Raw genomic sequence first — 19,133 nt, 5'->3', positions numbered from 1 at the left:
CAAGTCTATTTAAACACAACCTTCATTATTATTTATGGAAACATTTTCCACAAATCATTGTTTACTCTGAGTGTAGCACGTTTCTCTGGAAGCTTACAGGAACACTTTTTCCCCTTTTTACTTTGAGCAAGTAACAGGAAGGAAGAATTCATGAATTATTTGCCATTGTCATTTATTTTTATTTTTTTTATTATTATTCATGATATTAGCTTATATACTTTTAAAATCATTTTCACAACTTTGGAGGGAATTTTAGTTGAGCATGAAAAACCCCTGAGGCCCTGAATGCAACACTGACAACACAATGAAGGCTTGTTCTTTCAAGTGACAGTTTTGATACATGAATTTTTATTCATTCATTTATCACAAGTGCCACCATTAGAAGTCACAGTGTGTCAACACAGTGCATCCAAACACCACTTCTAGTAAGAAAATGAAGGCTGCAGTGAAAATCTTTTTAACTAGCCGAGGTCATGCTCCTCAATGTCAGTTTAATTGCAATGCAGGGGAAGCTTCTTTCGACAGACCAGGGCTTGAGAGAGAAATACAGGTCCTTTTGTCACTCTAGCTCACACACAGGAAACAGGGGATTTGGACCTAAGTGCAGAACTCACATGCAGAACAGGTACAGTTTATGGCCTTTATTGGTGAGTGATGAAAACTTAAAAATTTGATGATATGAACTATCTAACAAGTAAAACAAATCCAAAAGATCCAGAAATAATGCACAGGTAATCCATGAAGGAAAGGCTGGGATGCTTGACCAGACAACGAAGGATGACGAATCAACACCAAAAAATGAGAAGACGCAAACTTAGATACACAAGAGGGAGGTGATAAACGAGGCACAGCCGAAACAATCAGAGAAGAGTAAAATCTAATCAGTTGAAAAATAAGCAGACCAGAAAGGGAAGTGAACAGAAACGAGAGGAGAGAAATATACCAAAGTAATAGAGACAAAAAACACAGAGACAGGAAGTGAAAAGCACCAAGACACAAAAGGAATAACTTACCAACAGCAGGAAATACCAAACGCAGCCAGAAAAAACAGAACCATGACAGTTTTTGGTCTTTTTACTCACAAACCACTACTCAGATTTATGTGCCCTTAATTGGAGTCACTGTTAGCCTTTAACAGTCACAATCAAAATTGCACCTTCTCTTAGAGTCATAATTCAATCACATTGGAATGCCCAGTATGTACACATATTCCTACAATCTGCTCTGATTTTCTTTCCACTGATTTCCTGTTTCCATTGAGGTGAAGGTTCACCTAAAAAACTTCATATGTTGCCTCATAATTGTCAAATTTCGAACATATATAGAAATATAGTTGGTGGTTGTCTCCATGGTTACAGTGCAAACACTTATTGGCTAATTCAAACGTTTCATGTTGCAGCATTGCTCAGATGTAATATTGATGGAAAACCTTTGTAGATATGGACTACACCCAAGCTTTTTTTTAAGCTTTGCAAGAATCACAGCATACATCTCCTATTTGTCCATCAGTTCAAACTGATCTGGATTTAGCTCGTTGATGGCCAAGAAAAGAAACAATGAACCAATCAGAGTTTGTAAGCAGGATTAAGAATGGGGATATGATCTTTCATGCTTCCCAGCTACATTCATGAAATATGGCCAATAATGGCAACTGATTGGCTGGGGCAAAAAGAACAAACTATCAGAAACTTGTTTTTTGCTGATCTTCAGTGCTATAACATCTGCTGATGCTGGGTGTGATCAGAGGTTAAATGGGCTTTAAACCAGAGAGGACAGCAAAACACTGCTTTTCAGTTATTCTTTAAAATGAAACTTAATTGCCAAGCCAAAACATTTTAGTGACAATACAATGAGTCTGTAAATAAACTAAATAGGAATAGTGGCATAATCCTGTAGCCGTAATCGAGGTCTCCTGACTCTCTAACAGATGAGGTAAAGCTTTCAGAGTGCTTTTACACACATTTCATACACACACACACACACACACACACACACACACACACACACACACACACACACACACACATCCAGAACTACAGTAGGTCCAATAGCAGGAAAGGGGCAGAGGTGATGGCAGTATCCGATATCTTAGCTTCTGGTATTAAAGGGCCAAAAGGTCTCAGTATGAGATGATTGCCACCGTGTGGAGTGTGAAGATTATTCCAGCCTCTCTGACCCACAGGGCTGTCGGTTCAAATCTGTTGCTTGACCCGAAGACGTTACTGGAAACACACAAATTGGCTCTCCTGATGCTTGCATGCTGTTGAACATTGGAGGACTGGGAGGATGGATGGTGTTGGATTGAGAGCATCGTTGAAATGTGGGTTGATGGGATACACGTCAGGTTGTTGTTCTGGTAGAATGGGCAGTCTGAGCCTTCGGGCTATAAACAGGCGTGATGGGGCATTATAAATGTATAAAAACGGTGCGAGCCATCCTGACAAACAGATTGTGTCATTGGGTGGTAGTGTGCTCGAGCCAGAGTGGCCCTGGATGGTGGGATTAGGCTGACAAAGCAGTACGTTCGCATCCCTGATCACTGCACACACTCAAAAACACCCAGCCCAGGGCCACATATCCAAACGGATGACATCAGCTTTCCCTTAATCTCTCTATATCTCTGCCCTCTCTTTCTCTTCCCTCTTCCTCTCTCTTTGTACCTGCCCGTTGTCGGCTGTGTGTGTGTGTGCGCATGTGAATGTCTGCTGCGGTGCACCGGTCCTCTCTGAAGAAAAATTGGAGTAGCTGCTGAGAAAATGAAACGACCTCCTTGTGTTTTCTCATATTTTTTGGGCTCTCTACAGATTAAAGTTGGTCACTCACCTGCTGCCTGTCAAGAGTCTCCTCCACAGCTCTGAATTATTAGGGTGCGTGCCTTTTTTTTCTTATTATTTTTTTCATTTCAACCTCCCCTGCAAACATGATGGCTTTTAATTCCCATGGAAGTTGAGATGTGGAGCAAGACCAAAGGTCTGTGGCATGCTGGAGGAGCAAAATGAAATAGAGGGAGCTTGAGATGTGATGAAAGGAGCCATTCACATCTTCCCACGAAAGAGACAGAAAGAAGGATAGAGGAGCTCTGATTCAATTCTCAATGATAACAGATATGATGACATCCCTGTGTAGGGGTAGGTTGTTTTTACACTGTGTATATATATCTTGGCTGCAAACTGTGTCATGTGTGGGATAGGCCTGCAGATACTTGAGTTACATCCTGAATGAATGTCAGGCTTACTTGTTTTTGCCAACTATTGGGATTCACTACCATGTGTGTTTGATACAGCATTTAATCAATACAGAGAGCTCTTTGCAATGACAAGGTGATCTGTCACTGTCATGGACATCTGCACTGAGCTGGGGACTTGGTATTCAAACAGCATCAACAGTTTAAGATTAAGGTGTAATTACTGACTGTTAACCATTTATTTTCTCAAATAGTTAGTTAGTATAATAGTTGATCTGTAACATGTTAAAAAAAAAAAAATGTCTTGTTATGTTTGAACAACAAGACCCCAAAATATTCACTCACAAATGACAACGAAAAGCAGAAAATTCTCAAAGAAAACGAATGTACGGCAGTTTTGCTCAAAAACAGATTTCAAGGAGTAATCGATTATATAAATAGTCTGTGATTCATTTTCTTTGGCTTGACTAACCGTTTTGGCTTCAATCATGAGTCAATTTAGCAGCCTTCTCCCAAACCTAATTATACAGGGAATCTTGAAATGGCTTTAACCTTATGTCACAACCTCACTTTCTAGTGAGAACTTGTAACAACAAATCACTCAGCCTTAGCCTCAGTTGCACTTTTACACACCTTTTGCCTGGGTGATGCTGAATTCTCAATTCTTTTGAGTCATTTTTGCATTAATAGACATGTCAGCTCCCTGTATATTCTGATTATGTAGTAGAGGTAGTTTGCAGAGTTTTTCGACTTTAGGAGCATTATGGATCAATGTTTTGTTGAGTGTTTTCATTTAATTTGTATCATGAGTATGCAGCGCTTTGATACACATTTCTGCTGACAGTTTTTTGCCACCCTACTGATTGACAGTCAGTGGAAGAAATGTGCTAAAAAATGCAGCAATACTAACAAAGGCAGGGAAGAAGAAGACTGCAAGCTGCAAACATGGATGTAAACAATGCAAACCCAAAAAAATCGGCTTTGCAAATGTGTTATGAGAAAGGAAATGCATTCAGTGTGTTTGTTCTCAGATACATCTCAGATACATACAGTGTGTTTTGGTAAGAAAAAAAATATTTATTCATACAAGTTGTTAAACTGTTAATTCTAATGTCAAATCTGCTGAAAACATAATGTGAGAACTTAAGCCCATTTACAGGGAAGCTTTATTACATTTTGACAGGTTATTACATTATCAGGTGCTACAACCTGTTCATACTTGATGTAGTTTGGTTAGGATTTGAGGCTTCTGCTCCAGCTTCACATGTGATTGAATAAATTAGATTTCAAGCAGCCCTCCTTGATCTTCTTACATGAGATTACATTAACAGTGTTACTGTGATTTGGCTTTTAACATATGTGCAACTTACTGTAAAAATATTGTATATGAATTTTCTTTCAATAGGATTCAAACAGGAAATGCTCTTTTGGATATGTGAGAGCAATATTTTTTCAGTTTGGAAACTGCCCTTTGTGAGGTTTTGGTAGAACAAGAAGTAGCATTGCTGAATTTGTGAGGCATCGAGCTTTGCAACTGTGAGTTGACAAGCAACAAGAAACAGGGAATATCATGCAAAGTGTTTTGCAGAGAACAAAAACCCAAGGGATCATTTAGGAAACAAATAAAAATGATTTGTTAAATCTTCGGAAAGATGTAAGCACTTCTCATATAATTTTTCCACCTTATTTGTGCTCGTTTGTCTCCTAAATATCCATTTAAATAAATTATTTAGATGACACTGCAAATATTGTGCTAAGGAAATTGCAGATTTTAAAATGGTGATATATGAACCTTACATAGCTGTTTCATTACATTGTAGAGAATGTGAACAGGCCAGAAGATTAATGTTTAACTTTTAAAATACTGGCCTCCATGAGGATTGTCCCTATGTATTCCCCTTTTCCCACCTCTTTATTAGCCCTCTCCACTCAGTTCTCTCTTCCTCTTTTCTCCTTGGGGGCGGATACAGTCATCAATATCCCTCGCTGTGTTATGGGCGGTCCACCCAGCACCTCCTGAAGGGCAGAGCTATTAATGGAATTCAGGGGAGGGCGGCAGAGGGCCAACAGACAGGGGAGTGTGGTTCAGTGCCTGGCTTTCTCCAATCTATCCCACATTACTGGCTGTCAATAAGCAGGAGAGCAACACAGAGTCATTCTCACTGAACTTGAATGAACCTGAAATCTCATTAAGTGGGGTAGAAGAGAAAAAAATACTGATCTTTGGTCAAGAACCAAGAGTGGGGTTCTGCATCTGTGTGGAACCAAAACATTCCCAGTCAATATGATTACACTGCAAAGCAGTGATATTAACTTTCATCATCAGCTCAGTGAAAACAGAGGCCTCCTCTGCACTCCCTGCTCAATAGACTTTATTACTGCTTAAATGATATGTAATCACTGTTGATTAAGACCCTGCGCTGATTCATCAGTGAAAATAGTGAATAAGCACATCGCCAAACTTGCTGTCGATGAAGGTAAAGTGCAGTGAAAGCAGCTTTTGGTGGCGCGTTGCAGCAGTTCGCTGTCCTCCATCAGTCCATTTGCCCAGAGGCGGCAGGCAGGCGCTGAATGGAAAACTAATCCATCCCTCTAATGCAAGGGCATTACGGCTGCCCGTCACTTCCTAATTGGCTAATGGCTAGATTAGGGTGGTTACAATAGGCAATGCTGACACTGTCCTGGCCAGTCATAACAGAGGGTTTAGGACGTAAAAAGGGCAGGGCAGCCTTATACGTCCGGCCTGGGGCAATTATTCACAACACAGGCCTGTTATAACAGTACAAAAGGGGATGGTGAACACTGCTGGAGGCTGGAAGCTAGCTGATCCCGTTTCTAGCCCCTGACCCCAGTTTTACCCTTGTTACAATATACTGTATGTTTTAAAAGCTGTATGACACACAACCAAGTCTAATGCACCTCTACTTGATAGGGTTTCCACTTCATCAGAAACATAATAAAGATGGAGTTCTCCCTCTGGTTGTACGGCAGCTGCTGTAATATACCAAATGCACAAAATCTTAAGGGCACTTACTCTTCTAACTTTAAAGTGAAATATAAATCCAACCAGATGAGTCAGATTTGACACAACTGACGCTGTGCAGAGGGCACTGCATCTCAATAGCTGGATGAAGTTGCTATTACTTTGTGCGTTAAAAATTTGTGTAGAGTAGAAGATGAAGGAAACAAGAGGGAAGACGGAAAGAACAGAGAGGAGAGGAGAAACTTTAGCAAAGACGATGCCGTAAATGGATGAATACAGCATCGTTCTTTGTTGAAATCTATCACCTTACTGTGGCTGTTTTCAGACGACATATTTCTTCATACAACACATAGAAATAAAGCAATATTCAGATATACTGCACTAAATTAAGGACAAGCACTCAGTGAATGGCAACCAAGCCCTGTATTTTGCTGTGTGTGTGTGTGTGTGTGTGTGTGTGAGTGTTTGTGTTTCATGTTTTTATATCCCAGTGGGGACTTTAACCTTAATGCACACAAACCTGAGACTCAGTTTTGATTTGTGTTTAACCCTGAGGAAAAGACGGATTCATTTAGCAATGCCAGCAAGCTGCTTAACATTAATGTCCACCCAAAGCGACAGCAATAACACTAAAATATGTGTGGTGCTGTAGTTGTTTCATTAATTCAAGTATACTATAACTGCCAACAATAGTCACTACATTAGGGAAAACAGTAATCTGTCACTTAGCCCTTCTAAATTCTAACAATAAAAATAGAAATGTGTATTTTTCACACATAGAAGACAAATATACCACATCTTCTGTACTGTAATATTCCACCCCCAGCTCAATGCCACACAGAGGTCAGCAGGTGTAGCTAATTAATTCACCTGTTAGTCACATATGACAGGCGACTACCAGGAGTGAGCAGTTTCCGTGTTCAAGCCATGCCAGCAGCTCTGTGAGGTTGCATGCTAAGATGCTCATAATGACAATACTAACGTGCTCTTGTTCAGCGGGTAAACTGTCAATCTTGTTCACCATCTTAGTTTACCATTTAAGCATGCTAACATATGCTGATTGGCCCTAAACACAGCTGAGGCTGATAGGAATGCAGCAAGTCAGGGGATCAGTCAGTAGATTTCATTCTCTGAGGACCATGAATGTCTGTACAACATTTAATGGCAATCCATTTCATAGTTGACATATTTGACATATTTCAGTCTGAACGGATGTGGTGGACCTACATTTCAGGGACCTTTAGGGCAAACCCAACAACACAGTTAACACCTCCCTAGGTAGAAAATCCAGATTTTCAGTTTCTTGTGGAGTTAATATGTTCAACTCAGACTGTTCTGGTCAGATTCAGTTGCTCCAGGTTCTGAGACAGAGAAGGTGTCACGTTTGTCCATACCTCAGGACATTCATATCCATTTCTCCCTCAGATTCTCGCTTTCTTAATTTTCACCCTCAAATGCCAAACACTTACCTTTCAGCCTGTGAAAGTGCTCTTGCATAATGTCTCTCGATATTAGATCTAGATTCAGCAACAGGACATTACACTACAAGTTCTACTGTTCACATTCAGCGTAAAACAAAGAGACAAAAGTACGTGAAGTGTTACTTCCTTTCTTTTTGTTTTGATTGTTTTGCTTCTTAATTGTATGGAAATAATTAGTTTGTGGTTATGGCATAATCATTTCCTCAGGATCTTTACACGTGCTTTGACTCTCTGTCATGAATACACAGTACAGTCTGTCTTTGTGAAGCTTCGGGATATTCTCTGGATATAAATCCTTTGTTTCAAATAGAGGCTGATGGTTCCTCTTTCTAGAGATTGTCTGGGTCCCTGTTGAGCCTTTTCATATTGCCTACAGTTATGTCAGGTTCAAATTGTGCTCAGGTTGTAGTGTTTTTACTGTGCAATGTGCAAATGTGAAGACACACATAGAGGTCATGCATTTAATACAGTGTGTTTTATTAACATAGGGATAGCTTAGAGCGATGTTAATGTATTCTGTACGAGCACTAGTACCGGTATGAAACCACTGCAGGTGTTGGCTGTGACTGGGGCATCCTATAATGGTGCTTAGCTGCATAAGTGAGAGTTGGACTTGTGGCCTGTGGTTGTGGAGTTGAATCTGGCTCAAGGACGTACTGGAGAATTGCAGGGTGGCTGTAGGCTACAAGAACCTCAACCCACGCTACAACTTGAGCTCTCTCATCCATTACACATGCCGCCTCTCTTCATACATCTCTGTTTCTGCCCGGGCTTGCCTCGTACTCCTACTACCACAATCTCAATAGCCATTATCATCGCTCCCTGTACCCTTTTTCTGTCTTGTTTGTTGTCTTACATCACAAGAGAAGAAACGACTCCCATGAATATTTTCTGCAAAGTTCCAAAATGGGACAAATGACCTTTTATTCACTTCTTCACTTTTCATTGTCATGATCTATGTGTTGTCTTTAGAGACTGCTAGAAGCAGCAGTAAAGTTTAAAGGAAGATTTATACTTCAGTTTGACACATGGCAGATGATGCCTTTAGTGCAGGATTTAAAATATAGTTTAGTGTTGGATTTCAACCATGTCATGCTTTAATTGTATAATGTGCTCCAAATTTTATTTACTTTGTGATGTAGAGTGAAAATGGGATTGTTTGCTTTATCTACTCACCTGCTAAGAACAAAATTATTGTCATGAAATCATTAATAGCTGAAGTTAACATACAATAATAGGCAAGGACTGCTTCTTTAAGAAGAGGGACATCCTCTTATTTACTTTAATAAAGTAGAATTGCCAAAAGATTTTATTTCTGTTTGATTTGGTGACACTGGTCGTCCCAGAGTTCAGTTTAAAACAACGGCTTTGGGCAGCGACTCTGTTTTATTTATCAGCCATGCAGTCAGCATGTGTAGTGACACCAATATGCGTCCACTTCAAAATGCTGGAGACCAGCAGTAATGCTCAGCTGGATTATGTCATTTAGTGACACATAGGCATTTGCAAGAGATGGTTCATGTCTTTCAAATTTTACCAAGTGCGTGACTAGGTAATTCCCGGGGATTCCATATGCTTGTAATTTGAATCCAACATGGAAATGGCGAACTCCGCTACTGACAATGCAAGCTACGGTACTGAAGGTAACTAATGAGTGAAAATACATTTAATGACTATAACAGAATAAATACCAGCAAATAGAAAATTGGGTTTCAGATTATGAAAATATTCACCATATTCATTATATATTATTATATATTATTTATGTTTGATTTTACAAAGACTTTAGGCCTGTGACACACCTGTGATTAATTAGCTGTCATTTCCAGACACCTTTACCTGATCCTTATGATGGTCTAAAAGTAAAACCAAAGCTTAAAACTGCTTATTTATATGTATGCATGTATGTGTGTTCTAAATATCAGTGAATCCCTTGCTTTTTAATGCATGCTTCAGTGTTTACTGTATGTCTAGTGTTACTGAAAATGAGAGGATTATTGAGCAATTCCCCAGCTTGCTGGATATTTTCTTCCCTATCAACAGTCTAAGTCTAGTCTTACATGAGAAAACACAAACAGTCCAAGCTGTCCAATCACAGTTCTGTGTAGCCACTATAGCCCTAATGTAGTTCCTTTTTTGTGGAATTGCTCCAGCAGGCATTGGCTCAATTGCTATACCATAATTCCCTCACACACGATTGTAAAGCCAGCTTAATACTGAATAAGATCTAGTTTATCTTTTGAGATCTGTATATCATTTTTTTTTATTTCTCTGCCTCATTTTGTCTCCCAACTAAATATGAACCTGAGAGATAGGAAGGATGTCTGTTCAAATAAAACAATACCTATTTTTATAGTGTGCTTCCCACACTCCAGAAACACACCAGAGGGGTTTTGAGAATCCAAGCTCCCGTAGGCTGACAAAATGATAGATGCAGTATTTAACCTTAATTAGTTTCTCAATTTTCTGTGATCAAGGCATTGTAAATAATGATTATATACCATCCTAAAAATATCCACAATCATTATTGTTGCACTTCAGAGGGGTTGCTATATTTTGAGAATCGCTGATTTGCACCGCAAGACCGTGACCCATATACAAAGGACTGAAAAGCGAGAGGCATTGTGGTTGCCTCCTTTTAGAAATTGTCACCCGAGAGAAGTCCCCACCAGAAGATGCTGCTAAATATAGTTCTGCAACATCAAAGGTCCTCTTTGAAATGTGTGTGTGTGTGTGTGCTGCTCAGTCAGTAGCTCTGCCTGTGAGGCAGGCTAATCTGACGGGTACACAAGCCCCCATGCAGACAGGCACAATCAAGAAACTCCACTGGAGGTGCAACACAAACACACACACATACATTTTACTTTTTTTTCACCCAGCAAATAACAGTGTTCCTGCTGCTCATTTGTTTTTATAAGCTCTTACAAATTACTCAGTCAGCAGGTTCCAGTTTGATGTTTTAGTTAACTAGAGTTCAACCGCTGCAGTCCCTATTATATGTACACCTATCCACAGGCCCCACCCACTAACCATTTATGTAACTTTCTGAAACCGACAATCCACTTCACATAGCGTTTGAACTTAGGCTTAAGCTCTCCTTTTTTCTTCACATCACTACTTTGTCACTTTTTGCATGTACAAATGAGTGCAACACCATGAATGCTATGGTAGGAGAAAGGTTGAACAATTATCCAGTCATCCCTCTCTGAGTTCCCACTTGTGTGTGTTGCTGTTCGAAACAGCTTTTGTCTTCCAACATGGTTGGACAACACATTGTACATACCAATTCTTTTTCTTGCACAACCAGCCCTTAAGAGTACCCATTTACCCATAAGTGAGATTCAAGAACAGCTCATTTATTTGATTAGTTCTCTTTGTGTAATTAAAAGTTTGGTAATCAGTGTTTGGGAGAAATTGAATCCTGCATATTCCTCTTCCTGGCCCACGACTGCACAGCACATCACCTCTTCAAAGGCATTGTTCCAACCTTGTGTAGTGATGCTGGAGTGATGTCAGTTAACCTTTTTAAAGTCAAATCGCCCCACACCACCTACCAGGGTGATCAGTGGCACAGCTGTTCCCCTGTTCAGTTTGTTACACACAGTTGGATACTTTATAAGCTGTAGTGAGGGTCCAACAAGTGTGTTTTACGGGCTTCTCTTTTAGTGTGAACAACCCTCCCTCAGATGTGAAAACCCATTCAGCACCTCAGGGGTAGAGAGCCTGCTTGTTATCACAGCCGGGATCAGTTTTAACAAGTATAATTAGAACAAGATGATGAGGAAGTATTTAGTAAGTCCTTTGTACCACAGTTTAACATCATACATACTTTGACACACTTTGTTTTCGGAGGAGATTTGAACGTTGTGTCAGTGAAGTTGATTTAAAATGCTACTGTTACAGGGAAAAATATTTTCATCACCTGCAGTCAGTTGGCAGAACTGCAGCTCCTGTCAGAGAGCACTCGACGTGCCGTCAGCTCCATGCAAATTGACTTGATTTCTCCTCTTGGTCTCCAAATTGCATCACTTAGCTCCTGAAATGTACCTTGCCACTCCTCCCCCGGAGAGCACACTGCTCAACTATTCAGTCTCAGCTGTGCAAGAAGGAAAGGGACAAAAAGGAATAAAGAGGGCACTTAATGAGTAGAGCTGGGTCAGGGTCAGCATGTTTCAGCTCTTGCATGTTCTGATCTTTTCTTAAACACTCTACTTTAAGTCCTTTCTCATTCAGCAGTGATGGGGCATTCACAGCTCTAGCGGCTCTAAGTCTTCTCGCTTATCTCCTACAGGCACAACCAGGCAGCCCAAGGAAGGAGAGGTCCCGGGGGTGGATTATAATTTTGTGACTGTTGACCGGTTTATGGAATTGGAGAAAAGTGGAGCCCTGCTAGAGAGCGGAACATATGAAGGTAAGGATTTAGTTAAGTCACGCTTGTGATTGCCGTCAGTCCTCTTTGTGATATTTCAAATTTTCTGTGGAACTTAAACTGCGATGTGGCACCGCAGGCATTTTCCCCTGTGTGAGTGACAGCGGTTTGAATAAATGCTGAGACGGGTCTCATCAATCCATGTCCACGCACTGCACAAACACTCACAAGTATCCTTCTATCCATCTATCTATCTTTCGGCTTCGCGGCATGTCATCAGTCACGTAGGACACTGAAAGGAATCTTCTGTAAATTCTGAATCAAGAGAAGCCAGCGCACACGCATGCAGTACCTTCACGTTGGCTCTCTCTTGGTTCAGTTCTTGAGCCTGAGCTGCAGTGGCTTTTCAGTTGCTTAATCAAAACAAACAGACACTATCTATACTCTCTCTCCTGTGGTCAGACAGGCCCGAGGCTTGGATTTTAAACCACTCGGAAAATGCAGCCCCTGGTCTGCCATGCCACCTCCAACTCTCAGGAGACCACTGCCATTATATAGATAACACATAGCAGCTAACTTTCCTCTCTCCCGCCTGCCACCACTACAGGAAGGAGAAAAGAATTGCAGATGGCCAATTTAACGGTCAGTTGCCAGAAGCAATGTTAGATCCTTTGAGTGATGGGAGCCACCTTCCGCTGGGATTGGGAGAATCCGTCTGCGTGGTCACTCAGTCAGCGTTTTAGATATTTTAATAATTTAATGACCAATTAGATGTGGAAGGAAGGGATAAGGGGTGAAATTTAAAAGGAAGGCTGTACAGAGGATCAGCTTGCTGTTAAAGCAGAAGGACAGTTTGATTTGTTATTGTAAAGCACAAAAGTTTAAATTCTTTCAGCTTCATGTCTGAGAATTCATGTTATTTTCATCAGTTTGGTATGGCTCTAAATCAGGGGTCTTAGAGTCATATTACCTGGAGGGCACTGGCGGGGTTGTTCTCTCCTAGGGGAGCCACTTAATTACGTTTTAAACAATACTTTTCAAACTATATACACTCCAAAGCTGGTAAACGTCTAACTCCCTCTTCTCTCCCTAGTACCTCGCATACTGTTCTGTCATGTAAGAACAGGTAGTAGTCATATTTGGCGTTGACGAGTTGCACACATTTTACATCCATGCTATAAAATTAAGTGATTACTCTGAAAAAATCATAATTTGCATGTTGGATTTAACAATAACTCCTAAACATGTGGGGGGCCCCCAATTGTCTCATGGGCTGCATTTGGACCCTGGGAGGGAAGTTAGAGAGTCCTGCCGTAAATACTATAATACCCATGAGCTTGCTATAGAAAGCCATTCAGAACATTACTCTGTAGCAAATTCAGAAAATTTCATTGTTGTAGTCAGAGACAAAACACAGAACCATAGTAGCTGAATTCGCGTGATGTCACATGACTTAAATCCAAAAGGGAAGGGTGTAATTTTAAACTTGAGCTCTTAGCACTAAACAGAATTTAAAGCTTAGTGATTGGATGTTTTCGTACCAAATCATTTTTAGATGTGTATGTACTCAGTCTTACAACTTTTGACCTAAGAACCAGATATTTTCTAATACAGTTGCCTATCGTTTCTACTGATGATTACACTGGGAGAGTTGCCCCTTGGCCTTGGACAGCCAAGTCACCTGATATTATATATAGAGCCCAAACAATCAGCTGAGCTAATATAATAATTGATATTTGTTCATTGCAGATATATCAATATCTGCACGGAATTCCTTGTACAGAAATGCTTAAGATATGCCAAGGTAAGGTAATTGAGTTTGTGCAGCATAAAGCACAGACAAGTTTACTTTTCAACTGTGAAAAGCACTGCTCAGTTCATACAGTAACTTGGTCACAATCCTTCAGTAACCAAATTCAAGGTATGCTTATCATAAATGTTTGTTTGTATAATGTATTTATGAGAAAAAAACAGATTCTTCAAAAACTGTCAAATATTAAAGGGAAATTCTAGAATATTTCAACGTGGAAAGCTGTAGAGGGTTTGCACAGCTTGCCCTGATTACATTGTTTTGCGTGAGTCTTCATTTCCCTGAATCTAAATAACAGAGCTGGCAAGGGCAAGTTAGCATGACCCATAGAGCCACATGTATGGGAAATACGCAGAACAATGAAAAGGGCTTGCATTTGGAACCCTAGAAGCCCAAAATAACGCTTTCCATTTTCTCCGAATCTTGACTCTAAATGCTTGGAAGTTGTGATTCTAATCATGCTTTGGCATTTCTTTTGAATGTTTCGTCTTTCCAAGAATTAGTTTGGGGAATTTGTTAAGAGAGACTTCTTTTGATTTCTTTTTTCTAGTTTTACCTGCATGTAGGACGGAACTTTAGACTGAAATCAGTGCGGCTGTCTGATGTGACAGCAATTCCACCACTTACTCAAACTTCAAAGTCCAGGTTTCTCTGATGCTGCATGTTATTTGAGTTCACACAAGGAGCACTAGGATCACTTCGTCTTTCTTCTCAGAGGCAAATATTCAGCTCATTAAGGCTCCAGGATTTGTGTCTGTGGTTTGGGGCTTCTCATCCCAACAGTCCCAGTAATCTTTTTACAGCTACTTTCCTCCATTTTTCATTGCAGCCTTCATGTTTTCCAAAACATGAACATATTTCAATAGGTTTTTCCAACACAGAAGGAGACACCAACTGATGTTTTTTTTAATCTCTCTGGCTATTCTTCCTGTTCCCAAAACTGTCTGCAGTCACTGTTGGAGTTTGTCTTTAATGCTCAAGCCCAGTGCATTAGAATAATCTCCATGGATTTTCACACACATCGTCTTCTCATGTCTTATATTTTTGCCAGGGACATTTGAGTGGAGCTGAATAGATATAGCTACTATTTGCTAATCTAATACCAAACCTAGTGAGAACTACTGAAGACTCAAACTGCGGCTGATGTCCTCTGAACTGATTCTGTAAAGACAATCTCTTCAACTTTCTATCACGCTCTCAGATTTAGAATAGCCTCAAAGGCAAGTAGTGTCTGATCTTTTAAAAGAAAAGAACATCTCTCAGACTTACGACCAACATGATTCGACATGTCACTCCAGCATCGGTGTCTCAAGCACAATACCTAGTTATTGTTGTGTGAAAACTTACAAAATATCAAATTTCCAGAAGTTAAAAGAGACAGTCTAACATTCAGCTTGGCAACAAAATCTTTTGCAGTTATTTCAGTGGGTTTTGAAAATGTTTTACTTCCTTAATCCACAGCGGAACATGTAACCTTTTGATTTGAAAGGTTGGTTCACCAGCAAAAAACACAATTTTCCATTTACCTCCACGCAGTAGGGCTGAACGATTTTGGAAAATAATCTAATTGGTATTTTTTTTTAATCAATATTTGTATGTGATTAATTTTTAAGCTCTTTACATTCTGTATTATTCAGAAAGGACAAAGAGTAAATCAGTGTGTAGACTGACCAATACAATATTAGATAGATTAAACATACACTTTTCTTTCTTGTGGGCCAGGCCTGTGTTATGATGAAATTAGGTGATGCATGAATTAATATTATGAGCAACGGTAGAGAAGAAGTATAAAATTTTAATAACATAGAAAGATAATGTGAATCAAGTCATGGCATTAAGTAATATGATCTAATATCATCAGGTCGGCCTACCTACAGACCACAAGAAAAACTAAGTTCACCACATTGTGTTATACAGTAAGCGCTCAATACAACCCACAGTTCAACCACCAATTAATGAGTCCTTATCTCAGTTCAAATCTTCTAGGAGTCCAACTTTCATCAAAAACCTCAAAAAATACTCAGTCTGAGGTTCAATTCAAAAGTTGGCCAATGAAAATAAAACAAAGTGACGCCTCTCGAGTTTAACAGACAAGCTTAGTAATTCTCCCGTGTCTCCCCCTCCTCCCCCGTAGCCTCCGATGCTGGTAAGCAGCCACTAGCTGTAACCTAAACATGAAGTTATGAGATTTTAACAATGACTGATGGAGACTGTCAGGGTGACTGACCTGCTGTCAGCAGACAAACCGAAGGGTAGTAAAATATAAAATCAATGTAGAAGACAGGAAGGGGGATGTTGAGTCAGAGCCATGTGAAATACTGCAGTTCCTAGATGTTGGGTAGTTTATTCTGACCAGAGAGCAAAACGTAGAAATACAGTGATTATTCAGTCCAAGCCATGCAGAAACATCACATGCCAGGGAAATCCGTGCATGTTCTGATAAGTCATTGATTTGCAGAGGAGAAGATGGAAGTACCCGATGAGGGGTGTGTGTGTGTGTGTGTGTGTGTGTGTCAAATTGTCTTTGTTTGCACATATGCATTGCTTGGTGTAGATCTTATAGCTGTTGTAATATTGTCAGACAGGATGTGAGCTCTCAGCTTGTGTGTTCATGGATCAGCTGGCTTCGACATGGAACAGCTTGTCAGGGGCAAAAAACACCTCAGCCTCCGTGTAACTGGTGCAGTGGTGTCACGAACATCCTTCGACTTATTCTCATTCTGGCTTGCTTTACTCTGTGGGCCTCTTTGCTAAATTTTTGCTCTCCCTTTCTTCACTGTTTTCACTCACTTCTTGGTCTCTTTCTGTTTATGTGAAGTGAATTTATCTTCATCGCTATGTTTATTTTATTGAAACGTAATGGAAATAAATATTGTATTAAAAAATATTGTATATCCTTGTTCCCTTTTGGGATTGTCATAAGCTGAAGTATTACACTCTCAGAGAAAAGTAAATAAGACAAGAGTAACACTGCTAATTAGCACTACAGTCGAAGTATAGCTTAATGTCATTAGTTTTGCATGTACTTGGTGACCAAAGTAATAGATAAACTGACTACGCTAGATGAAAAGTGATGGACTCACCAAAGTTATTACAACAAATCCTCTAGGAATCCGTAGAAAATGTCATGTCATTCTACCCAATAGCTGTTAAAAAGATTTAATTCAATTTTTTTCCAAAAGTCAGGGGATCATCAATTGATTAATATTCAATTCTCTGGGGACCATGAATACCATATTTTACAGTAATCCTAGGTATTTCCCTCTGAACTAGAGCCCAATATTTGCTATGAGCTAATTGCAGATAAATCAGTATCTGTGTAATAACAGACGATAAATTAAAATAATTAAAGACAATTAAAAGAAGAGACGAAAGATGGATCTTTCCATCATGTTATGAGTGGTGTTGTTGTTGTTGTTATAGTTTGTCTACTAGAGGGCACTCTGCAACTCCCCTGTTGGCAACACACTGTTTGGAAGCCACAAACCCAACACAAAACACAGCAATCAACCGACACAATCAGCTGTACTTTTATTCAAAGTGCTATTTATAACAATAAAAAAGTGTAATTTTAAACTGCATTATGTCATGTTATCTTGGTGAGGTGTCCTAAATACACTAACAATTGTTTAGGATAATCTTGGTTTATGTTGTGTGTTTCTAAAAAGAAGGGAAATAAAGAATATCGGAATATTAGATTTTGAAATCGTCAGATATCAAAATCTGTATCAGTCTTAAAAATCACATATCCGTCAGGTTCTACTCTGATCCACATGGCACAGGACCGGCCTGTGGCATAGGCGACAAAGGCGGTTGCCTAGGGCGCAAAATGTCAGGTGGCGCCACAAGAGAAGGTTTTCAACTTGGCGCAAATCAACTCAGCCTAGCTGCTGTTGACACCGGCGTACGCCGTGATAGTAATGAAGTCCACCTCACGCTGTGAGTCCAGACAGTTGTGGCGAGTCAGGTCATTGTGTAGAGTTTTGCAATGTAAACATCTAAAACCCGAGGCACAGCCTTGCTCTGTTTGGGACTGTGAGCTGCACTTTACCGGATCTGCTGATGTTAAAATCCATGTAAACCTGTTCTGGTACAACCCCTAATTAAGATTTTGAACCTGAAAAAGAGCATAATACCACCTATGCTCATTTTCAGGTTCAAAATCTTAATTAGGGGTTGTACCAGAACAGGTTTACATGGATTAATTTTCAAAAAACACCATATTTTTCTCATACTGCGCATTGCTGCAGCTCCTCTTTTCACCCTATGTGTTGTACGCACCGCTCTTGAGCTACAGAGTGATGCATCTTACTTGTACAAAATCTTTGTTGGGAGTTGCACGTGCGCAGTTCCCAGGTAAGGACTACTAGCCAATCAGAAGCAGAGAAGGGCGGGTCGTAAGAAACAAGGTAGCGTGATCCAAATCAAAGCTGCTTCAGACTGTGACCGTAACCTAGCAGGTGGTATAAGTTACTACCAGTCCACAACATCATTGTTCCACATCTTACCATCAGGACTAAACGTTGAACTGTTGCCGGTGTTCTGACGATCTATGCTGCCTTGCCGAAAAATGCTACCATAGCGCAAATCGATAGACTCGACTCTACTCGGCCCTGCTCCGTTTTCCTTTGCAGATAGTACCCAGAGATAGAACGTAGCTTGTTGTCATAGCGACGCCACACACAACTGCCGCGACGTACTGTTCAATGCGACACACACACCAGCGATCCACACAGCTTTCTCTTTAAGTTAAAACGTTTCAACATTACTCAGAATGTAAAGACAGAGCTCCTCAACACTAAAACTGTCAATATTCGAAATCTACACAGCTGATTTCTCACCTCAAAACTTCTCAGAAGTGGATTTAGTTATGAAATAACATACAAAAACTGTAAAATATAAAACTTTCTGTTGCTGGCCTCTGTCTGGTGCAGCAATGATGATGCAGTGAATAGTCTGTCATGTTTTCACGTTACATTTTAGTATCCCTCAGCTCGCTTGGAACCTCAACGGAGGTGAGGTGATACCAAAAAGAGTACCTGGAAGCAGGTACAGGTACAACATTTCTACAATGGAAAACCAAACAAAGGCGAGTCGAGCCAAAGGGCCTCCTCTCAGACTAGCTTGGTTTGAGGGTGTGCCTGAACCACTAGCTGGAAGTGAAGGGCTGGACTACAAACGAGCTGTTTTCAAGCGGTTCAGAGCAGAGCTTTCTGTGGGAGATGGGAACTCCCTTTGGGCTGGACTTTGGGCTTTTTCACTTTGCAAACATGTTACATGCACAAAAAAGAGATATAACTCAATAA

The 19,133-nt window shown here is 40.2% G+C and overlaps 1 protein-coding gene across 8 annotated transcripts in view; it reads left to right on the top strand.

The window, feature by feature from the left end:
• magi2a (membrane associated guanylate kinase, WW and PDZ domain containing 2a) overlaps positions 1–19,133 on the top strand; it is a 243,837-nt gene that overhangs the window by 140,055 nt on the left and 84,649 nt on the right. For all 8 annotated transcript variants that reach the window (XM_046072262.1, XM_046072265.1, XM_046072263.1 and 5 more), the window contains one exon: positions 11,940–12,059. In XM_046072262.1, the coding sequence (XP_045928218.1) occupies positions 11,940–12,059 (120 nt within the window). The remainder of the gene's footprint in view (positions 1–11,939; positions 12,060–19,133) is intronic.

The sequence above is a fragment of the Micropterus dolomieu genome, linkage group LG16 (assembly GCF_021292245.1).
Source record: "Micropterus dolomieu isolate WLL.071019.BEF.003 ecotype Adirondacks linkage group LG16, ASM2129224v1, whole genome shotgun sequence".
In the NCBI taxonomy this organism is placed as follows: Eukaryota; Metazoa; Chordata; class Actinopteri; order Centrarchiformes; family Centrarchidae; genus Micropterus; species Micropterus dolomieu.
The sequence above is the reverse complement of the archived record's forward strand: the minus strand, read 5'-3'. Positions and strand labels throughout refer to the sequence as shown.